We start from the raw sequence: 24671 nt of genomic DNA on the forward strand, positions 1-24671 counted from the left end.
CTTTTTAGTGATCAAATAAATAGAAATATTAAGAGATTCAAGGCAGTCATGACTGGCAGTGAGTGTAACAGGTTTTATTTCATTAAGGCTCGGGCACTACCGAGTTCTTACTGGAACTCAGCTGTATCCCAAACCTTTGATCACAACCTGATATTGCTGCTGAATGCTGACCTCCTCCCCAAACACCACCAGCAAAGATAAGATCAAAACACCCCGAAGGCACTGTGTGGCTCTGTTTTTGTTCGGTGTAGAGAATATAAATTTAGATTTCTCCAAACAGTCAACCTAAAAAGTCGATACGTTTCTGCGTTGGAGGTTACATCTCAGAATGTTTTCCAGTACAGAAAAATTGACTAACGTTAAAAGTTGACTAACACTAACAAATTTAAACAGATATTAGTAATATCATTGCATACGGTGCAAAAAGCTTCTGAACTGCATCTCCATTGCACAGTTAATAATCATTAATAAAGATCGGATTAATCAATGCACATTCAGAGAAGAAAAATGGGGTTAGCTGCTTTGCTGAGCAACAATAATGTTTCCTTATGATGAAACGTAGTCTACTCACCATTTTTCTTATTATCAGCTGAGATGTAATGCATCATGAGGCTAGTGGCTTCTGAGCAACTGGGTTCCAAATGTCAGGCCACGGTCGATTCAACAGCGTCAGAGTGATGGATGCATCATTTCCCCATGCTGACTTGTTGTTTGCTGCCATCATTTAGGACCCCAAGGCTAAGGTCAGGTCAACCTAAGGTCCTGCCCACAAAAAAATGTGATGTGGCATTTTTTACCAAATGAAGGTTAAATGTGATTTAATGTATCCTTGATAAGTACACTTAGTATGGGTGTGAGAAATTAATGTGTCCCTGCTGACACCTACTGGAGTTGAGCCACCACAGAGATGGTTCTAGATATTCTGGCAGGTGTTTTATACCTGGATGGATTTATTTTTTTAAAGCATTAGCATCGCAGAGGTACGGTTGAGATCATAATGAAGGCCAAGAGAGAAATTGCACAGTAAGCACACACTAATGGGCATCATTGCTGGCATGATTCAATTACCAGTAGGTTTCTAGCTACACTTTGATTTTCATGCAAGATTAATTTAATGAGATACTGCAGACAGATCACAGAGCAAATTCAGTATAAATGCTCTGTTTCTCAGACGTGGATTAAACCTTCTTTGAGACTAAAAACAATATCAAATGTCATTTATTTTATTTCATTTAGATTATGCTTAGGTTTTATCTATATTCAGGAAACCAGATGAAAGGGTCTACTTTAGGTGAACCACCGTGTACCAAAACTCCAGCTTCAATGTATCTTGGTATTGATTCTCCATCATTCGATCAAAAATGTCCCATGGGTATTCAATTAGGCTTCCATCTGATGACTGCAAAGATCAAAGCATATGATTTATATTACTTTCATGTTAAACCATCGCCCAGTATTGATTGGACCACTGTCATCCTGAAGGAGATCCCACTTTTAGAACAGAAATGCTTTATCATAAGATGAAGGTGATCAGTCAGAATAAATCTGCATTGATTTGCAGTGACCCTTCGCTTTGAGAGAACAAGGCTACCCAAACCACGCTATGCATAAAGGTCACTGGATCCCATTATCACAAATGGGTGATAGCTTCTAATAATGATAGGTGGTTTCTGGCAACTTCTCCCTATTCTTAAGCAAGCTGAACAAACATATCCAATTTAGGAAGCCACAGCGTCACTAATTTAGATATTACACTCATTTTTTTTTATTCTGTACAAAATATGTTATGCAGTGAGCTTTAGAAGTTTTGGAAGGTGGATTTTTCGTACATTTGTGCAAAGCTGGGATGCCTGTTTCCTCCAGTTTCCTCTCCTGCAAACCAGTGACAGGCTTCATGTTAATGAACAGTGTCACTGGTATAGATCTTAACACTCTTGAAAGCCAATAAAATTATTTCCAAGTTGAATGAATTAAGCATCAACCAGCATTTGGTGCTCATCCCAAATCCACAGTGAAGTTTTAGCATGGTATTATATGCAAAGTGTAATCAAGAGACACATTTTTAAAAGGCAATGCAAATAAAGGTAAATATGCACCAACACGAGGTGAAATTATTTTAACTTTTGAGAAATAGTTGTTGATGCTGTCAAGGCTAGCGGGGCAAGCCATGTGGAATTTAGTAATGGACCCAAGATACAGGCACGGCTTCTGATGAGAATGAGTTTTATTGTGACAGTGACGGTGCAAAAAGCAAAGGAGGTGGCAAGTGCAGAACCTAAGATTAACTAAACTGGAAGAAACTTACAAAAAGACCTGAAACAGAGACGCAGGGAGACTCGGGGAAACAACACAGGATAAGGCAAAGGAAATAATGCAGACGAACCAGGAACAAGCAGGAGAAAACACAGGGCTCATTTACACAAAAGGGCAATCGGGGAATGAGAAACAGGAGGGAGACACAGCTGGGATTAATTGGACATAAAGAGACAAGGGGAAGCAAAACTAGCCACACTAACATAGGACATGGCACTGTCAAAATAAAACAGGAAATGACATGAACACAGGGACACAATACTAACACAGCACAGCAGGAGCACAGGAACCAACCTCAGAACTGGAAAATCTTAATCAGAATTAAAGTGAAACCAAAGATAATAACAATGAAAACAAAACCACTGAGTCCACAGACTCAGGACTGTGACAGATGCTGTGTTATAAATGTCTGCTAGCTGAGATTCTCTCACAGAGTGTGGATTCTCTTCACACCACTGACAATTAAAAACTCAAGGACGAGCTTATTGCTGCCATGTGTGAGCATCACAAGAATTTATTCCACTGTTAAAGAGAAACAGAACTAAAAAGGAGCAAGTTTGGAGAACAGTATGCAAAAAAGCTAGGACTTTGGAAAATATTAATGTTAGCAGCTTAATTTTAAGGAGCACCGATACTTTGGAAGGAAACAGTCATCCCATTGGCTGGTGTTCCAAAAACATTTTAGGTAGCTGCTAAAAGCTATGCAGCCAGGCGCTAAGTAGCTTTTAGCCATGGAAGCCCATTTCCGCCACTAAAAAAAGAAAAAAGTATCCATAACTCAAAATTTCAAGTTATCTTCTCAAAATTTTGACTTATCAACTTGAAATTTCGAGAAAAGTAACTCGAAATTTCGAGTTAGCGCTGCCAATCAGTAAGCCCTACATGTATGATGTCATTTCCTTGTTACCTGGAAGGATATGGCACAGAAGAATGTGCACTCAAAACTGGATCGTGAGCTACCAATGCAACAATTTGGCGCTTTCGAGAGTACGTTTGCCGATAGTAACGCCATGTGATTCAGCTAATAAAGCAAGGACTTCATCATTTGTGAAACCACGCTGAAAATACTCAGCAATTTGTGCATTTCATGACTGGCTATAATACTGGTAGCTTAGCTGTAGCATTTTTAGCTGAGGGCTTCAGCTTCCGGGTAACAAGGAAATGATGTAATTCAAATAGATTACTGATTGCCAGCACTAACTTGAAATTTCGAGTTATGTTTCTTTTTTTTTTTCAGCTTTACTGTTAGAAACAAAATGAATCAACAAATTGAATAAGCTAACCTCTTAGCGAAAATTATTCTGTAAAATTCCATCAGTTCTTTTATATTAAAATGTTGTACTGACAGCGCCATGACAACAAACAGCCCTTATTATTATATATTATTAATATTGTGTAGATGAGATATTAATAATATCTCTTCTACACATATATTTCTTTACTCTGTCTTTTAAGCAAACACTATTAAAACATCCATTACACTCAGCCTCTGGTAAACAATCAGACATTTTAATAGGCTCTTAAGAATGTGCCAAAACATTAGCATTTCCATTATGTTTCTCCCACATATTTTCCCTAAGCCTAATCAGAGACATTAAGAAGCTGTAGAGTCTTCCCACAGCTTCACATCAGTCACACCCTCTCCTCACATGACAGAAATGCTCCAAGTCGCATTTATTCATCATGATTAACAATGTAATATTTCAGGGCAATGAAGCAGTTTGAGTGGAGCAAAAGCTTTCACTGTGAAATCCCAAACACTTAGAACTTGTGCTTATAATGGATGTAACACATCAATTTAAAATCCCTGGTGGTGAAAATTATTGAAACTCAAAATGAGCTTAAGCCATTTTTACAGGGCCAGGATGCAAGCTGTTATTGCTATAACCCTGGAAATTTAAACTTCCATATTGTGGCACGCAGGAAGCATCAGCCAAATCGATAAAGTTCCTCCACCCTCGTAATATCATAAATTGCCACCTTTTATTTGATAGCATCGTGCAGTCCACCTGCCCCACTGGTGTCAGGAGTTCTTGTATTTGTAAAGCTTCGAACTCCAGCTGCTTTATGACATTGCTTTCCTCCACATCTCATATAAAAGAAATCATAACTACATACTGGAAATAATATTTATAGCCCTCTGTTCGGTAAAAATTCATTAGCTGCGGAGTGACAGGACAAGTCCCTGAGACAAGGCTGTGGTGGATGATGGATCAGGCAGGTCGCACATGTATCACAGGTCAGGTGGCGTGTTTCTGACTGACAACAAGGGCAATGATGAGGTGACGCAGTTTGGGGTTCAGGACACCTAAATGACGGGGAACAAATCCCTGCATGTCACTATACTGAGAACAACCCAAAGGAAAGAATAATGTTGGGTTTATCCCCTGGAATTGCTTCAGCATTGGAACATTCGGAATGATTTATGTCCAGTGCCAATGCTCAATGTCAATATGGAAAATAATGTGCCCATGTAGCAACGGGGGGTTGTAATAAGGTCTCAAGAGCCTGATGCTAGCAGGTTTGTTTATATGAGCACATCATTTACATACTCACCTGTGGCTGGACATTTTCTGTTTCACAATAATAAAAAAAAGTTAATATCCTGAACAAAATGTCTTCAATCATTGTTGTCGAGCCATAATGGCTCATTAAATGTGTTTATAGCCACCATAGTGAGGGAGAGGAACTGGAGAGACCGTTTTAATCACTTTATTGAGAAACTACACTTAGTTTTACATTTACAAGGACCACAAACAGCTGGGCAACAGTTATTAGTAACATACCTCCTCACAAGTGGCATCTCACCCTATTATAGATATATATATATGAGGAACCACTTTCGAGGTCTCCACTCCTGTTTCTGATTAATTTCAGAGCTATCACAGAAGACGATGCTAGCTAAGCTAGCTGCATGTTACCAGCTGTCCTTTGATCACCCCATTGCATGATTCAGTATTGTTACTATTTAGCCATTTAGTGGGTTGAAAGCATCCTTTATCAAATTAATTTTGATTGTCAATCTTGCAAAATAATCCCATTTAGATTCTTGAGACAGTTTTTTTTTTCCTTTTAGGTGCTCTTTATATTAAAAATATATATATTATATTGCTCTGTATATGTGTAGAAGACACTGTGTGGCTCTTTGGTCATGATAATTTGGTAACTAAATTAGCTTTTTTGTTTTTTGAAAAAAGATGGCATTAAGTTTCTTTATTAAAAATGATTTGATTAATATTTATTACTGTAAAAAAACAAAACAAAATGGTATCTCTTACAGTGAACCTGTCAGCATCTGTCCACTCTCGGTTCAGTTTTTGCTCTCATACTGCAACTGATTATAACCAAGGAGATAACATCAGTGTTTCACGTGTGCTTGCTGGGTAGTTTTAACCATTAAAACTAGCAACAAATCGGAGACCAGACAAAAGCCAACAACGGGTTTCTCAGTATTTTTGGAAATGTGGTTCCTACAACTTTCAAAACAAGTAAAATTTTAAATGCATGATTTATTATTAGTAAAAGACGAATAGATAAATGAACTAATTAAGTTGAGCTAATTGAGTTAAGAAGACTTGGTTGCTGTTGTCCAAACACTGATGGGAGAAATACTGTATTCAGTTGCATTAAATATCTTCCTGGGTCTCTGTGTTTCTTTGCAGTTCTTATATTCACACCATCAAAATGAACTGAAGGGGAAAAAAACCCAGCCATTTCTCTCATAATATTATAATGTTAAATATCCATTCCAAAATAAGGCAAACTTTAAAAGAGACAATTTAATTTAATGAAGAAAATCAATGTTCATTTATGGTTTGCCTCAGGAAAGTCACAGTGTAGTCTGTGTTGATAAGCAATCAGTTCATTTGGCAGCGCACACCTTTCATCATTTTTCATCTACCACTTTGTATTTTCTATTTTTAATTCAATTTTGTTATTTTCTCTTAAATAGAAGAGAAGCAGGCCTGTGAAGCTCTGCTGTCTAGTTCAATATTTGCTCAGTGCAAATGGCCCCCCAAGAATAAAGGCAACCAGGCACACTGAAAGCCATGTGCCAAGAGATAGGGGATCCTGGTCAACAAGCAGGTTAATTGCATGATAGGACCAGATGTTAATACTGGACTGAACTCGACACAGACGGCCTCATGGGAAGCTTCCCCTGTGGCTTCCGATTGGCTGCAGAAAACAGCAAATGATATTTGACCCTATGCAGTATGTGCACAGGCCAAAATATATTGAATTCTGTAATGAGAAATATTTTAAGTTTCCTGGGTAGATAATAACTTTTTTTTTAACTGTTTGGAGGAAGTGAAGATGCGGAGGAGACGGGAGACTTCACTTTGATTAACTTCACACTTGTGGAGGAGATAACAGCCTTCTGAGTGGCTCTCCTGGGCAGATTATTGAGTGTGAGTGCTGGCATATTGCATGAACCCTCTAAAATCCATTAGCAAACTCAAGTCATTACAAACTGAGACAGTGGAAACTTAAGTCTAGAGAACTGATGTACAATAACTGATTGATGCTGAAAGTTATGATGAAAAAATGTAACTGTTTAGACTAAAAAGTCTCAGAAAACAAGACTCCAGCTTTGTAATTCAAATTCAGAGGTAATCAGACAGGACTGCTGACACAGGTATAAACAAATGGGAGCTTTCATGTTACTTCAGAGTTACAAATATTGATTTTAATATTTTATTTGGATTTTGGTGGATAGTCCGCTCCGCCACATGCCACTTTTTCCCTGAATTAAAGGAAGATTGTTGGACTCGCCCACAGTAGGAGTTCTCTGTAGAAAGAGCAGGATTGAGGGTCGAAATGCAGAAAAAACTGGCTGGGCAGGACCTTTTCTTGGATCATTTATTACTGAATACAAACCCACCTTACATTCATTCATCTTGCAAGAAAGAGTGAATGTGAAGAGAAGACATGCAGACTAACTGCAATAACCACTTGCAAGTTGCAAAAAGTCAACACTATCGTAAGAGCATCATCATTTCTCTGTGCTTTCAAAAATAAATCACAGTATAAATCAGTCTTATCACCTGATGAAGCTGTGATAAGAGTTCAATAAGTTTTAGGTACACATGGATTGGCTGAGTTTAGAGAAAGACAACCACATCACGAAATGACGCATGTAAAGCAGGACCGAAATGCAGGACACAAAGACAGACGATGTGAAACAAAAGCAAGCTGCATAAAAAGTCTGTGAAGACTAAGTACAAAAGCTCACAAAAAAGGTACCTAACACCACATGGGGATTCACAGAAGACATAAATAGACCAAGAATAAAGACTCGAAGTATAACTCATTAATCTTGCAGAAGTAAAGAGAGGATTATTTATACAGAGAAGGTGATCAGAGAACAACCAACAGGTCATCAACACAGGTGAAGACAATCAGGACATTCAGGGGAAGACAGACAGGAAGCAAAACCAACACAGGACACAAAAGAAAACAAACCTTCAAAGTAAAACAGGAAATAACCAAAGGAGACTGAAACAGAAGTGAATACTAACATTTACCAAGGAAGCACTCAAAGGAGACATTGTAAACATGGACACAAGAAGACTCACACTAAACGGGAAGATAGAAAAGGGAATACAGGAGAAAAAAGACAAACCGCATTGACAGGGGGAGGAACAGACAGGGAAACACTGCACTTTACTAACAGAAACCAAGAAACCAAAACTCGTAACTAGAATAACCATTAGGTAAAATAGGAAACAAACACTCAAAGATGTCACAAGAAATAAACCTTGCAGTGCACTAGATTAAAGAAATCAAAACAGGAACCCAGAAATTGAATAAAGACAGATATCAAAACTTCAGGCATGTGAAATGACAATAAAAAAGCCCAAAATGAAAAATATTTGCAATAAATTTAAAACCAAAAATTAAATAATCACTGCAGGTAGTACATCATAACCAAAAACTTTTCTAAAACCCTACATCATAACCTGAAATGCACCTCCCTAGAAATTTGTAGTCAGTGCAGCTCCGCAGCATCTGTGATTGGCCTGTTCAGCTTCGGCCTTCCCCCCTAAACATTTCTAGCCACTTCTTCTTCTGCAATCAGTAAGTATACATTAAACTTTACTGTCAGAAGTCTGCTTGACATCCTCTGTCCTGTACAGCGAAGCAAGTTTAATCAGAAATATTTTGGCAGACTAACTGTTGTGTGTCAGATATGGCACACTGGAGACATTACTCTTCAAACCTGACAAAGTGCTGTTTTTATTGGTCTTTCAAGGGGAATCAGTGTAGATGATTTTAATCAGCTTTTGTGCAGAGCCAGGACCTCTGCTCCCTCTTTATCAATCAGCTGGCCCTAACCTTATGGAGATGTCATACTGAACGTTAACACCAAGTGCAAAGTTAATTTAAATGGCACGGCCATGTCCTGAATGATTTAGTTAGTGTTACTTTGTGCAATTCTGAAGTTAAAACTCCCAGTGAGTGACAGGAGCACCAGTGAGAGAACTGCCACCTGCCACTGGAGTTGCAGAGATATGCAGAATGTGTCCTTCTCACAAGGTGACACATCATTAGCAGAGGCATTAGACACAGAGAGCAAACAGTAATAAAAATGCTGGGCAATGAATCCCATTCAGTAACTTTGTGTTTTGCACCTTTTTTCACTTTTTCAATCAACTTCTCATTTTGTACATCACAAAAGTATGGGCATAGGTTTGAATGAGAAAATATGCTTACCCGGTGCATTTAAATGCCGGTCCTTTGCAAGAATCCTTATGAGCTTGTGATGAATTGAAAATGATAGACTCGTCTCACTATGGTCAAACAATAATGCCATGGTGCATATCTGCCAACAACTTTGACAAAAACTGTATTATTCGATACCCTGAGAATGAAAACAGGTTGAAACTGCACTGCTGCTTTAAGGGGTTAACTTAATTATGAGTAAATTATACATGGCTGGACAAAAACAACAGAAATCTGATTATTTCGTGCACTGTGAAACCAACACAAAATTCTACTTTGTTAATATAGAATTTAAAAAAGATTTTAAACCTTTATATCCTTTGGAGGTGTTTGGAAATTATACATGCACAAGCTGCGTCCTACTTAATCTTTAAATGATATGGATAACTACAGCGGAATATATTTGGCGTTTTGCATTCCAGAGGCAAAAATCTGTCCCAAAGCAGCCGAATCCTCGAGCTGTCTGTGTTTTCACAGTGACAGGTTCCTGGACACGACATCTCTGCGGCGTATTTTGACAAAACTCAGGCTGAAAAAAGACAAAAAAAAAAAAAAACCACCACCTGCTCCTACAGACAGCTCTAAAGTATTTGGACACATTTCTGGTTGACAGTATATCTTGGCCTCACAGGTTTCAAACTGTCAACCATACAGAGTGATTGAGCTGACTATCGGGGGCAAATGGTTTTAAGTGAATGTAGCAGAGACGCGGCATCGCCCCAAATCTTTTGTCAGCTCTGATGCTTCTGACATGTTACCCAATATTCACTATTTTTTTCTTTTTTCCCACTTAAAGCGCCCGAGCTCACTTCAGGGAGGAAAGAAACGAAGTGTTGTGTCTATAAAAGGTTCTGTCCCCTTTTGTCTCACTGCCAACACAGCTGGGTGCTGTAATTGTACTGTTACCACCATTGCTGTAAAAATATTCAATTCAAATTAAAGCAATGACTAATAGGGGTATTATATTTCATTGAGGCTGGTTTAGACATTTTTTTTCCCTAAAGCATGAGCATCTTTTCCCACCTTAGCGTGAAAAGATGCTCACAGAAAATGTGAGGGCGTTATTTTTTTCCCACAGTCTCAGAGTCTGCTGGGGCCTAAACTCCTCTTCACATGTGGTGTCGGGGCTTTAGGATTTGGGGATCTGGAGGATTATGGGATTTTCCAATTGCTCTGAAAACGACACCATGGGATACAGAAATCCAAAAATGGCTGAGGTACCCACATCAAGATTAGAGCGTATTATTTCACCCCTTAGGGAAAGCAGACAGGGAAGCTACTAGTGACAGCTTTGAAACAAGTGTGTTTGGGAAACATTTACAATTTAAGGGGATTGTACAATACAAAGCCTATTGGGGGGCTAAAATCAGCTGTGCAAAGTCAGCTCACATTTCTAATTCCATGAAATGTCATTGCCTGTTGTGTAATGTGTTCTTTCCCTGAACCAGTTTAATTTTTTCTGGAAGTTGGAACCATTAATAACAGATCTGTTTCACTGCTCTTTATGTTTGAGCTGAAACTAGTTTTAAAAGCTGCCGCAGGTTATTCAGTATTACTTGGAAAACGGTATCTCTGTACATTGTGGAAAGATGCAGAAACACATTAATTTGTCATGTCAGGTAAATACATGAAATCGCCAAAGACTGCTTTTTCTATCTTGTCATGAAGACAGAAGTTTTTCTGTTTTTCCCCCACAGAAATATCAGATGTCATAGCCTTGTGTGAAAGGCAGAAAAGATGAGTTATTTCAGTGTGTGGGGCACAGACAGCACCAGCACTCGCCACCATCCTCACAAATATCGCCCGAAATCTCGGGGGGTTTCTGTTTAAGAAGGCTTTTTTTTTTTTTACCCCTGCTTATTCCTTTTCCTATTTAAATTCCATATTTCAATCTGTGTTGTTAACATAGCCACAGGATTGCTGGGACGAGGGGGCACAATAAAGCAGTACTTTAAATTCTGCTGTCGACTCTACACCATATGTTGCCCAAATCGTTACAGAAATAAAAGCTGTAATAAAAGAAAAAGTCAATGCAAAGTAACATTTTAGAGGATTTTCAGTTTTCTTAGAAACATATCCAGAAGGAAGACATCACATCTGCTTCTGTCGTATGGGGGAGAAAACAAGGACTCGAGTATGCAGAAGTAACATCGGGTGGGTGGTCCTAACTTCAGTCTACAGCTGTGGAGGGTAAATGCAATGTGTCTGCGTGCAGAAATAAATTCTCAAATTCAGGAAAATGTTAAAGTAAATATGAAAATACATAATACATCAACCGCTCCGCTTATTTTTACCAACCCTAACCTGTTATTTAGCTTTTTTTTTCTGCATCCCTACATGTTTTATCTGCATGTTTATGCATAAATACATGTTACTGACCAGAGGGTTTAACCTATATATTCATATATGCCTGCATTCATGCATTAACTTATTGAAATTCCATCTATTTTTGTACTACATACATCCATAATATTATGATTCATATAACTTAAACAACAGGTTAAATTTCCACAGTGACTGCAAAGAATGAGTCCACTTTATTGTGCAGGTCCCTCTTCTTATAAAACAGGCAGTTATTTATATTATTCATATAGTTCGCATATTGTTTTGTTCTATTGCATTCATATTTGAAAATCTAAGACATCACCATGCTACCTTTCACTCACCGCTTCTGTGCTTATCATCATCCACCAAATACCTTTTAATGTGTGGATTTACTTAGCAATAAAAGCGACTGGCTATACTAAATATGAAAGAACAAAAACCTTCTGTGCAGTCATTTAAATACCTAAAGCAATGTATTTTTTTATTAGCAGGATGTTTTAAGATCTGCCAGCATGTTCTCATCCCGGGGTGCAACATAACTTAAATTTGTCAGACCCACAAAATCACCATTAGAAGGATGGTGGGGTGAAGACAGAATGAGTTAAAGTAAATCAAGTAAATCTAAACCATAAAGTTTTTAGAGCCTAGAAAAGGTTTAGTTTAAAATAATACTTTCAGTTCACTGAGACTATTGTTGCAATCTTACTCGCTTAAAAATGACGGAGCCATCAGCCTCAGTAATCCCATAATCTGCATCAGGGCACAACGGCTGAAGCCCACCTTCAATATCAATGAGCTACAAGGGCAAGAGATTAATTGGTTCTTGCAAGCAAACACGGAGGATCCATACTTTCTCTAGTTATTGCGTAACTATGGAAACCAGGTCAGACCTTAAGCATATTCGTCAAATAAAACAAAAAACCCCTTGGGCACCGTCACAAAATATCTGATGAAAGGAAGCTTGATTCGAACAAGAAACTAGGCCTGTACTGAAACGCACACAGTGGCAGCAGAGAGAGCAGCAACCTGTTGCATGCCTCAGCCCTCAATGTGCTTCAGCTTGTGGGAAAGGGTAAGCATGCCACAACGATTTGAAAGCGCTCGAGCTGCATTCACGCAAGGCCCATAGTTGAACATCCTATCTTCCATACTTCACTTCCCTGCCCTTTTCACCTGCCCTAAAGCCCAGCTTTGGAGTGAGACTGAGTCAGCCGCTGCAGTATTGATTGCGAAAAAGGCGTCTGCAGCATGAAAGGACCCCAAAAAGACCCCTTTGATTGACTGCAGGATAGTGAGAGTCCACTCTTCTTTGGCGTGGGTGTGATCATTAATAGTGCGGTAAACTCTGAGGTCAGTTTAGTCTCACGGTGTCAGGCGAGGTTGTGTCCAGAGGGAGTAATATGTTCACGCAGCTCTGCTCCATTACCCATCTGTCTGGAGAGGAAGAACAATGGCTTTTCCATCACTCTCTATTCCTCAAGCAGTCATACCAGCTCTCTGTCTCTGTCTCACTATCACTGCTTCATTAGCTTTCTGCATTGAGTTTGTCACATCTTCTCAACACTGGCAGACAATAAAAGCATTCAGAAATTAGCAGCAAATTACTTTTGTCATTTCTATTTTTGTACCAGAGGCACAGGAAAAACTACCCTTCTCATTAACAGTGGTGTAAGATGGACGATTAAAGAAAAAAAAATCTGTGTCTCTATTTCTTTTTATACCTTTACCCAGCATGGCGTCTGCCATAGAAAGTGCAAAAGTTCAAGAAGTGACAGTGGAGCTGTGATAGGAAGAAAAGATCACTGCACAAACATTTCCTCAATAAGCACTCTTGTCTGGATTTGTGTTTTGGCAGACTTTGTCAGGCAGAGCTTGAGTCCAGTTCAAAGTCTGCTCTCAGCCAAGTACAGGAAGTGTCAAGTGATTTTGAGCCAGGCTGAAATGTGTTATTATGTTCCTTCTTGAACTGCAAGCCATCAGCCCATCCTGAATCCACTGAGACTGCAAATGATCTGAAAACAGAAAACACCACGACTGAAATTATGTGAGATACTGAGACTACAGGAATAAAAAGAGGGATCACATCCATTAAGGGTCAGAAAAGTTAATGTGTACAGCTTTGAGATTATTTTCTACTCAGAAATTAACTGTGAGGCAAAATGTGATGCAAAAGAGAGCATCTGTGTTTAGGACACTATCCCATTTCTACACTGAAAAAAAAAAACATGATTATTATCTGTTATTCAAATATTGCCTGTTTATGGCATTTGAATCATCACATGAGCCAAGGGGTGAAAAACGACCTTTGCTCATGTGAAACTTTGCCCTCGCCCATCATGAGACCTATTGAGGTCACCTGAGGCGAGGTGTGAGTGGGGTAGAAGCACGTGGGAAGGGATCTGTGGACTGCACCTCTGTTCAGTGATGGTCGTTCACAGTAAACACAAACGCAGTGGCCTCCTCTTCTCAGTTAAAAATGTGAACTTTGGCATCTTCTGACCCCAATAGGTGTTAAAAACCTGGCACTCTCCAAGTGTCTTCATAAACTCAAAGATGTCCAGTTACCTTCTTTTTTCAAGATGCTAAGACTTTCTGACTCTTTTTTTGCAGTGTTCAGCACATTAAGTATTTTTTGTGCTATGTTTTATTATGTTGTCTGTGACATGTGTATGTGAGGATGCACAACTCACCAAATCTGCCTCTGATACAAGGTAGTGAAAGAACGCATGCAGCAAAAGAGTGATTAAATATGTCTCCACTTTTTTGTCATCTGTTGGCAGGGTATATACTTCTGCCTACTCCTTTTCTAACAAATAATGGAATGATATTTTGTAATGATTGTGAAGGCACATGTTTGAAATAAAAAAAATGAAATAAACTTACTTCGTGAAGTGCTTTGTGCTGCACACTGTTTTTACCTCAGATACCTAACAAGCAAAAGATTTCTTAAATAAAAGGTGCGGATTTGTAGGACTCATATTAAGAAATTTTTAACTACCTGCTAAGACCTCCCGAGATGACCCTGCAAGCATAACATCCATCGTTATTCTAGTTAGGCCTATCTTTGCAAGTCTTTAGCAATTTACAGCTGCCCTTGGTGGGAGAATAAAATTTTGCATGAGACTTTAAATATAAGTTATTTCCTACTGTTTGAGGATGAAGTTGAATCTACCTCTGTGAGCAGAATTAACAGAGCCAGCGTGCGACCTTGGAAAACGTTAATAGATGCCGACTGGACAAACGTCTATCTTTTGCCAGTTCCTCAAAGAAGGGTTGTCTGTGTTTGTCTAAAGTGTGGTTGTTTGAAGTATCGTTTAGAGTTTCTCGTGTAGTTCTCTCTCCAGAGTTGAAAATGTGAACTTTAAAATACTTGAGTCTGAACTTTGTATTACAAAGAACTCATGTGTGCCTGCGTGTTTACACAAGTCACCTTGAGTAGTAGTTCACTGAAGAGGTTTTCAAACAGCGAGGCTCACTTTTAGATATTGTGTGTGCCTTACGGACCCCCTTATCAACACGGTCAGTACTTGGAGCTGCAGTATAAAAATACATACTCAAACCTGATATCAAATCAGAGCCTACAGGCATGATATACACTTATTTAAGCCTAATTCTAGTCAGGCCCTTACTCCCTCTCACGCCGTTAGTGTGTGGAGTCACACTTGAAGCTTATGAGGGGTCTCTTAAGTGAGGGGGTTGTAGAAATACAGCAGCAAGATTGGAGATGACCTTGTAATCAGCATACTAAGATCATGTCTACCACTTATTAGAAGATGTGCCTCGATTCAGTTTCATTTGGATGTTTTTATCATTTTCTTTAATTAGCCTATTTTTCTATATTCATATATTGGTATTTCTAGTCAATATTGGAATTTATTATCTAAAATATACAAAAATTGTGCATTTCTTTTTGTTTATTGCTGACACTCTTGAAATAGTCACATGCTTTACCTTCCCACAGTAGTTAGTAAGCTTAGACTCTGTGTTGGAGGGCTTCATAACCCACTTCCACTTTAGGCTATTTGGTCTGAAAAGCACTTAATGTGATGAATCCTCGATGCAAACATGTAAATGGAGTGAAAGTGTGTCAAGGGGACTGAACTGAATTTGGAGTTAGTGTGACTTTCCCTTCCAGAGGGCATTTTATATTTGTATGTAAGCCATGATGTTTTTATGCATTTTATTTAATGTCAGATAATTCGAATAAAACCTAATTGTTATCAGCTAATTCCCCATAGCTTTAATGTTAAATTACAAAAACGCAAACATGAATAAAGGTTTAAATATCAAGTAATATATTAAAACCAGGAAATCTTGACTTCCTATTTACGTCTCCCAAAGCTCTAAAATTTAGTGCACGATTTTGCATTAAATGCAATAAATGGAGTGTCAAAATTCATCAATACTAACATGACTAAGGCTCAGAACATCCCACAAACATGGAGGTGGCGCTGGGCACCAACTTAAACGTCAACCTGTGTTTGAAGATGTGTTGCTGCAGTGGAAAAGTTAAAAACAAACCAGAGTAAACATGTTCAAATGAAATTTCTTACCTGTCAACATATTTTGCAGCGAAATATCGTCAGGACAGACATGCAGCAGCACATCTCACTGCACGGCGCAGGGTCAGCTTCAATTTGCCGTGACGGGGGATGAAGACTCGGCAAACGACTGTCCAGCTGAGATGAAGCTTTGTGGGGAGCTGTGTGAAATTTCAGATGACATAGAGAGGCCAGGGCTGTGGACAGCCAAGAAATCCTCTTCAGGCATAAATCCCCCAGACTTGAAATCCAGACCGCTGCTTGGCTAAGCTATAAATTCTTCTTAGTGGACTCTCCATTTAGTTTGAAATTTTAAACATCAAAGCTCTTAATTTGTGCAAAACGGGGGGTTGCAGATTCTAGGGATTTTTTTTTCCATAACACTTTGGACAAGTAAAAAATGAAACATGACGTAAAAAAACAGAAGCTATTTTCAAGCATTTTAATTCTTTGTAACTTTATACTTTAATTCTAATGTATTTTAGAGATAAATATTAAAGTTCCATGTTTCTTAAAACAATTGTAAACTTTAAAGCTTATTTAAAAGAAATCAAAGAGGTTTATGGAGTAAATGACCAGAGGAAAAAAAATACTGATAATAACTGATAATAAATAAATAATACTTATATTTTTATACAAAGCTAATAAGGATCAGCAGGTAAGGTGAGTGTATGTAGAAATTAAACCCACATAGGGGTGAACCATAAAATGTATATACTGTGTACATAAATACTGGACTGGCCTCGAAGTCTGAAAAGTGAAGATAATGTGTAAAGTGTCTTAAATCTGCATTCTTTCTCATGGCCAGCAGCTCAAGGCTCCAAAATGGGACTTCACAAACCAATATGTGATGTCATTGTATAATGAAAACCAGAACTAAGCAGCCAGATTTTAGAGAACAACTTAAAGATACAAGAAGGTATTCAGTGGGAGTCAGCAGAGAGTTAAAAGGAAGGAGAACAGATAAGTGGGAAGACTAGAAACTGAAAGAGGTAAAGACAAGATTTTAAATACACAGGAGGAACTGATAAGGTAACAATGAACCAGTAAAGGCAGGGCCAACCATCTCTAAGGAGAAAAAAGACAAGGACATGGAGTAAAAGCACCAGACAGAGATGCAGGGGAAATGATAAATGGACACAGACACAAAATTGTTTTTAAAAAATTCACTTAATCGTTTAAATAAACCTATAAGCTAAAACTATTCAAAACAGCATAAAAATACTGACTGCTGACTGCTATTAAATATAGCACATTAGCTGCCTGATTACTATTTGCATATTAAATATGGTCTCTAAAATTAAAACCCTGAGTAAACAGAGCTTCAAATGCCTCAGGTTTCTTATAGAAAAGGCTGAGCTGGGTAAATATCAGATAGTAAACCGAGTGCGTATTGCCGCTGATCTCTGTGGTGTTATGTCGAGAGAAGAGGGGGGTTAGAGCATCCTCTGAGAGGCCATGAGATGCTCCATGGCACGAGTTATTGCGGCTAAATCTGAGCAATCACAGTGCATGGAAAAGAACACTCAGGCAAAGATTGGAGAATTGAAAGCAATCCCTGTCGAAGCACGTGGAAGACACTCCAAGCGTCATATAGTGAGATATAATTACTATAAGAAAGATGCCCCAAAGGGAAATTTGAGAGATGCAGCCTGTATGTTTCCTGTGTTTAGTAATTTTTTTCCCCCCTATGGTCCCTGTGAATCCTTGCAGAGTGCTTGTCAGCATTCCTGGTACATCTCCAGCTTTTTGTATGCTGCTTGTTCCCCGGAAAGCATTTTCATACCATAAAATAAATGAGTTTGACTGTGCCCGGCCGCTTTATCTGCTTCATGATGAGAATCCCAGTGGAAGGCTCCTGGCACCGTGGTCCTTTTCTCATGAGCCTTTTTACAAATGTAAACATTTTACATTGTTTGTTTTGGTTTTTTTTACTATCATCTGTCAGGCTATAATTACTTTTACCACTAGAATGAGTGTAATGTCATAGAAAATTATCCCCGTATGAGTTCACACTACACACATGCACACATTTAAATTCCGTTTACACTACCATGCTTCTCTTATCTGTTGACCCAAAGGAAGACAAATGGAGGTTACTTTAATATTTATGAATCTTGTAGTTCTTGCTTACTGTCCTTAGTCTTACATTAAAACCAGATTTAGCACCAGGCCTTTTGAAAAATCATGTCCTAACCGACTCTTTCTGTTTCTCTGTGTCCTCTGTCCCCTCTCACCCTTGTGATCACCATCTGTTTATCCATATTGTATGATCCTCTGTTTCTGGCCCCCGTGGCTCGTCACCAGACGCTACTTTTGGCCTCCTGCTCGGTGTGTTTGTGGTCTGTGGCCTGGCATTCCTGGGACTTCTTACATTTGTCTCCTGGAAGCTGTGCTGGGTGCCTTGGCGGACTAAGGCCCCCTTTCTCAGTCCATCCCTCAGCCCGGCCCGTGGCCCACAGCACTGCCCGCTTCAGCCGCCACTCCTGTTACCCAGCCCCCAGCAGACGCCAGTCACCATGGCAACAGAGAAGGTGAAGGACCCCATGGGCTCGATTGGTTTCCTGGAGGCTGCGGTGAAGATAAGCCATACCTCTCCTGACATCCCCACTGATGTGCAACTCTCCATGAGGGAGCATTTCCTGCGCCGCACACAACGCATGCAAAGGCAAACAACTGAACCAGCTTCCTCCACTCGGTCAGTCACACACATGCATGTGCATGCAAATCTGATGACACATGAGACTGTCTCATGTGGTTATTTATAATATGTGTGCATATGTGGAGGATTATGTGTAAGCTGAATTCAAGACATGGTGTTATCTAACGTGGAATAAAGTGTGTAAACCAGGGGGAAGTCACTGCTACATATAAGGATTAACATTTTCTAAGTAATTTAATACCTCCATAGTAAATTATAAATAACATTGAAGAATACTAAACTCTGCCTCAGAGGCACCTCTCTCCAGCTTAAAATTACTGTCTATAAGACTTTCTTCAGAAGTATAATATAACACAGATTGAAGAGATTACTTGCAGCTTTACAAGCACAACTCCACGTTACCATTTAGTTAACATCAATGATTTATTATAGCTATTATGCATACTAATACATGGCCATCGTATAGTATTGTACGGCCTATTCATGCAAAAAGACAATTATTCACATTGAGAAAGGCTTTTTTTTTTTTTTTTTAAAGGGTCATTTTACCTCGTTGCTAGGTGGTTGCTAGGCATGTATAATTTTGCTTTCGTGGATATGGATATAAATTAAATTTCATTGTCATGAAATTAAAGTTATAAGATGCTTTCATAGGATGTTATAGGTACATAAATGCTAAAACCAAGTAACTTTTGCCAGTTGATGGGAGATTACTAGGGAACGTAATGACATCAATATATCTGATGTAGATAAGAAAAAAAAAAGAGATAGTAGTGTCAAAAACAAAAGTAATATCAAATTGTTAAAAAAGCAGTCCTGCAAATGACTAATTACTGTTATTTTTGTCTTCTGGTTGGAGGTGTTGTCACTTTACTATCTGCAGTCCCATCTTCCTTCAGTGGATTTTTGCAGGCTGCCATTTTTCATTACATTGTGAGATGTTAAACTGGTTATTTTTGTATTAACTTACAGGAAGACTTTCCTCACCAAATGTCAGTCTGTGACTAGTTGAAATTGAGAATATGTTATCGTTTCACCACAGCTCAAACTACAGCTATTCCTTCCCACTTGTATTATTCTTCTCTTTTCTGTCCTTGTAGGCACAACTCATTCAAAAGACACCTGCCTAGGCAGATGCAGGTAGGCAGTCTAGACCTAGGAAATGACTACATGGTGGACAAGGATGAAAAGCCCACTAGCATCGGACGTATCCAGCCAGAGCTCTACCAACAGAAGGTCCCAGAATCAGAGGACTCATCCAACGACAGCAGCAAAAACTGTGGCAAGATTAACTTCTCCCTCAAGTATGACTATGAAAATGAGTCTCTCCTTGTCAACATCCTCAAGGCAGTAGACCTGCCAGCCAAGGACTTATGTGGCACATCTGACCCTTATGTGAAGGTCTACCTGCTGCCCGACCGCAAGAAGTTCCAGACTCGCGTCCACCGGAAGACACTCAACCCCACATTCAGTGAGAGCTTCCAGTTTCCTGTGCCTTATGATGAGCTGGCCGCTAGAAAGCTCCATATGAGTGTTTTTGACTTTGATCGATTTTCACGGCATGATATGATTGGTGAGGTGGTGATGGAAAACTTGTTTGAGACGTCAGACCTCTCCAGGGAGACAAACATATGGATGGACATCCAGTATGCCACCAGTGTAAGAATCTATTGACTTTTTAAACTTTTCTATTAGAGTCTAAGTCAAATGAGTAATAAGTAAATGAAAGTGATGTGATATTAAAGAGTCTGACAGAGAGATACACATCCTTTAGTTTATTTAAACATTCACTGCCCACTTCATTTGATAAACTTGCTCACTTGCTTATCAATGCAAATATCTAATCAGCCAATAACAAGTCAGCAAATTAATACATTTATGAATGTAGACAAAGGAAGATGACCAAGTTAAAAATGAGCATTAAAACTTGGAAGAAAGATGAGTTTTTAATGTGGTTGTTGGTGCCAGACAGGCTGACGGTTTCACAAAGAATTCAGGCAACTGGTGGTGCAGTGGTGTGGGCAATATTTTGGGCTGCTTAGCACCAACTGAGGAATATTTAAATGCTACAGCCTACCTGAGTATCCATTTGGACATGGACATGAAAATCATGATGACAATGTAGGACATACAAGGAGTGCAGAGTTATTAGGCAAGTTGTATTTTTGAGGAATAATGTTATTATTGAACAACAACCATGTTCTCAATGAACCCAAAAAACTCATTAATATCAAAGCTGAATGTTTTTGGAAGTAGTTTTTAGTTTGTTTTTAGTTTTAGCTATTTTAGGGGGATATCTGTGTGTGCAGGTGACTATTACTGTGCATAATTATTAGGCAACTTAACAAAAAACAAATATATACCCATTTCAATTATTTATTTTTACCAGTGAAACCAATATAACACCTCCACATTCACAAATATACATTTCTGACATTCAAAAACAAAACAAAAACAAATCAGCGACCAATATAGCCACCTTTCTTTGCAAGGACACTCAAAAGCCTGCCATCCATGGATTCTGTCAGTGTTTTGATCTGTTCACCATCAACATTGCGTGCAGCAGCAACCACAGCCTCCCAGACACTGTTCAGAGAGGTGTACTGTTTTCCCTCCTTGTAAATCTCACATTTGATGATGGACCACAGGTTCTCAATGGGGTTCAGATCAGGTGAACAAGGAGGCCATGTCATTAGTTTTTCTTCTTTTATACCCTTTCTTGCCAGCCACGCTGTGGAGTACTTGGACACGTGTGATGGAGCATTGTCCTGCATGAAAATCATGTTTTTCTTGAAGGATGCAGACTTCTTCCTGTACCACTGCTTGAAGAAGGTGTCTTCCAGAAACTGGCAGTAGGACTGGGAGTTGAGCTTGACTCCATCCTCAACCCGAAAAGGCCCCACAAGCTCATCTTTGATGATACCAGCCCAAACCAGTACTCCACCTCCACCTTGCTGGCGTCTGAGTCGGACTGGAGCTCTCTGCCCTTTACCAATCCAGCCACGGGCCCATCCATCTGGCCCATCAAGACTCACTCTCATTTCATCAGTCCATAAAACCTTAGAAAAATCAGTCTCGAGATATTTCTTGGCCCAGTCTTGACATTTCAGCTTGTGTGTCTTGTTCAGTGGTGGTCGTCTTTCAGCCTTTCTTACCTTGGCCATGTCTCTGAGTATTGCACACCTTGTGCTTTTGGGCACTCCAGTGATGTTGCAGCTCTGAAATATGGCCAAACTGGTGGCAAGTGGCATCTTGGCAGCTGCACGCTTGACTTTTCTCAGTTCATGGGCAGTTATTTTGCGCCTTGGTTTTTCCACACGCTTCTTGCGACCCTGTTGACTATTTTGAATGAAACGCTTGATTGTTCGATGATCACGCTTCAGAAGCTTTGCAATTTTGAGACTGCTGCATCCCTCTGCAAGATATCTCACTATTTTTGACTTTTCTGAGCCTGTCAAGTCCTTCTTTTGACCCATTTTGCCAAAGGAAAGGACGTTGCCTAATAATTATGCACACCTGATATAGGGTGTTGATGTCATTAGACCACACCCCTTCTCATTACAGAGATGCACATCACCTAATATGCTTAATTGGTAGTAGGCTTTCGAGCCTATACAGCTTGGAGTAAGACAACATGCATGAAGAGGATGACGTGGACAAAATACTCATTTGCCTAATAATTCTGCACTCCCTGTAGTAAATGAGGGCACAGTCTATCTAGTGCAGGGGTGTCCAATTCCAGGCCTCAAGGGCCGGTGTCATGCAGGTTTTAGATGTGTCCTTGATCCAACACAGATGATTTAAATGGCTAAATTTCCTCCTCAACATGTTTTGAAGTTCTCCAGAGGCCTGGTAATGAACTAATCATTTGATTCAAGTGTGTTGACCCAGGGTGACATCTAAAACCTGCAGGACACCGGCTCTAGAGACCTGGAGTTGGACACTCCTGATCTAGTGGATTCTTCTTAGTAATATTTACATATATATCTCCCTTAGTTCAAATTACTGGCACTGTGGCATTTATAAAGTAAAATATAATACAACTGTGACTAAATCAAATCTTTTTTTAATTTTAAATCTTCATCACTGTTCAATCAAGATGCAAATGTAAGATTGAAAAATGATAGAATTTAAAATGAAGCGCACTACCGGCTTCTGGATGCTCATATTTCACCTCAGTGCTCCATCAAAACAAACGATCTGATTTCCTTGAGAAGCTCTCTGTATTTATGGTCATGCTCCACCATCGCTGGCAAATATGGCCCAGAATGCTTAAAACCTCACTACATTTTAGGCTAATACATAAATTAGCAGCAAGAAATCATTATTCCCCAGCAGATCCTTGAGCTTCAAAGTGAAGAATAAAAATTTATGTAAAGCCATAAAAGAATATTTTTGACTCACTGCACACTCATGCAGGCATTTTTCTATTGACTTTGTTACTTGTTGACAACATCCAGGGGCCATTTTTAGGAACAAATTGTTTGTGTTAGGTGCCTCGGACCCTTCATCATTTTATCACCTCGTCTGAGCCCTCACATCTCTCATAAGCCCCACCCCCACTCTTGTTGGACTTCTTCAGGGGTTGTTCAGTAAGCTCAACATTATTGCTTAGAGGGCAGAAAAGCAAGGAGCCTTCTCCTTGGCACACAAACTTTATTGAACCACCAAATGATTTTACGACAAAATCCCTTGCTCGTATTAAATTCCAGATTGGCAACATAAAGAAGGCACAGATGGTGCGAGGGTTTAGTTAAAACAGAAAACAAATACAGTATGATGTAGTGTTCGATGTGAGACTGTGTACAACACTCTGCAGCTTAATGAGCGGAAAAGACAGCAGTATTGAGCAGAGTGAGGCACAGCAACAAAAAATAACCAGCAGCTCTTCTCTCTTCACAGATCAATGAGCGATAGTCATCAATAACATCAACCCACAAGCGTGACTTTTATAAAGAATCCAGAGGAGACCAGATACTTAGTCACTTCAGACTATTTCTCATGTGTGTTCAGTGTAGCTATTCTGGGAAGGTCTTTAAAGGGCTGATAAGTAGCATTATTTATTAGCTCTGACTGGGACTGAAAGCCAAATTCGTTGTAATAAAACACCATTATGGTAGAATATGACAAAAAAGTTGTTTAAATTATTTAGCCTTAATTCAGTTTGATTTTTATATTACCACAACACTGTGCTTTATATAGCAAAGTAATGACTGTACAATATTACAAGAGGGACTCCATTGATCCGAGAATCCCCTGTGAGCTAGCAAATGGGCAAATGGCAAAGGTAAGAAGGAAGTCCTCACTTTTAACAGGGAAAGCCCTGAAATAGGCTCAGAGAGAGGCAGCCACATGCCTCAACCCCTAAGAGCTGACCTTTTGGGGGTTGAGGCGAAAGAGAGAAAAGAGGAGAAATGAGAGAACAACAAGACAGCAAGTAAAAGCACAAGACTACACTCACTGGCAACTTAGACATTTAGGCATGTAGACATATTGAAGTTCACCTGGTGGAACTTTAAATGAAACTTCAGAATGGAAAAGAAAGATAATTTTATGGATTTGAATGTGGTGTGGTTGATTGCTGATCTACTGGGATTTTCCCACACGGGGTCTACAGACAGTAGTTTGAGAAAGAGAAAATATCTATTGAGCAGCAGTTCTCTGATGCCAGAGGTCAGATGAGAATAACTAGACTGTGTTGAGCTTAGAGTAACTTAAATAACCACTTGTTAGGGGCAAGGCAGGCTGAAGAACACACATCTATGCCATGGAGAATTAAGGCAGTTCTGAAGGCAAAAAAGTGGGTCCAACTTGTAGTCCATTTTGGATTTCGGTAAAATATAGGGTCAGGTCCTGCTGTTCAGCAGAGCATCAAGAGTGAAGATGCATAGTAATTATCGTCAAAGCTGCTTTTGCACATAAAACCGCAAAAATGTGACCAGAATCAAGTCCAGGCTTGGGAGATTGTCTGTGTCAGACAGTATTGGAAACGTTACTTTAAAAATGTATTCCACTAAACGTCACAGAATACATGACCCAAAATGTAGTTTGTAACATATTCCGTTACGTTACTCAACATGAGTAACATATTCTGAATACTTTGGATT

At 39.2% G+C, this 24671-nt stretch overlaps 1 protein-coding gene across 1 annotated transcript in view; it reads left to right on the forward strand.

Moving 5' to 3' along the window:
• Positions 1 to 24671, forward strand: part of syt6a (synaptotagmin VIa) — an 81929-nt gene that overhangs the window by 40378 nt on the left and 16880 nt on the right. Inside the window, exons 2-3 of the mRNA XM_040038025.1 lie at positions 18210 to 18600; positions 19665 to 20223. Coding sequence (XP_039893959.1) covers positions 18210 to 18600; positions 19665 to 20223 — 950 coding nt within the window. The remainder of the gene's footprint in view (positions 1 to 18209; positions 18601 to 19664; positions 20224 to 24671) is intronic.

This window comes from Simochromis diagramma, unplaced genomic scaffold (assembly GCF_900408965.1).
Source record: "Simochromis diagramma unplaced genomic scaffold, fSimDia1.1 OVJJ01000061.1, whole genome shotgun sequence".
In the NCBI taxonomy this organism is placed as follows: domain Eukaryota; kingdom Metazoa; phylum Chordata; class Actinopteri; order Cichliformes; family Cichlidae; genus Simochromis; species Simochromis diagramma.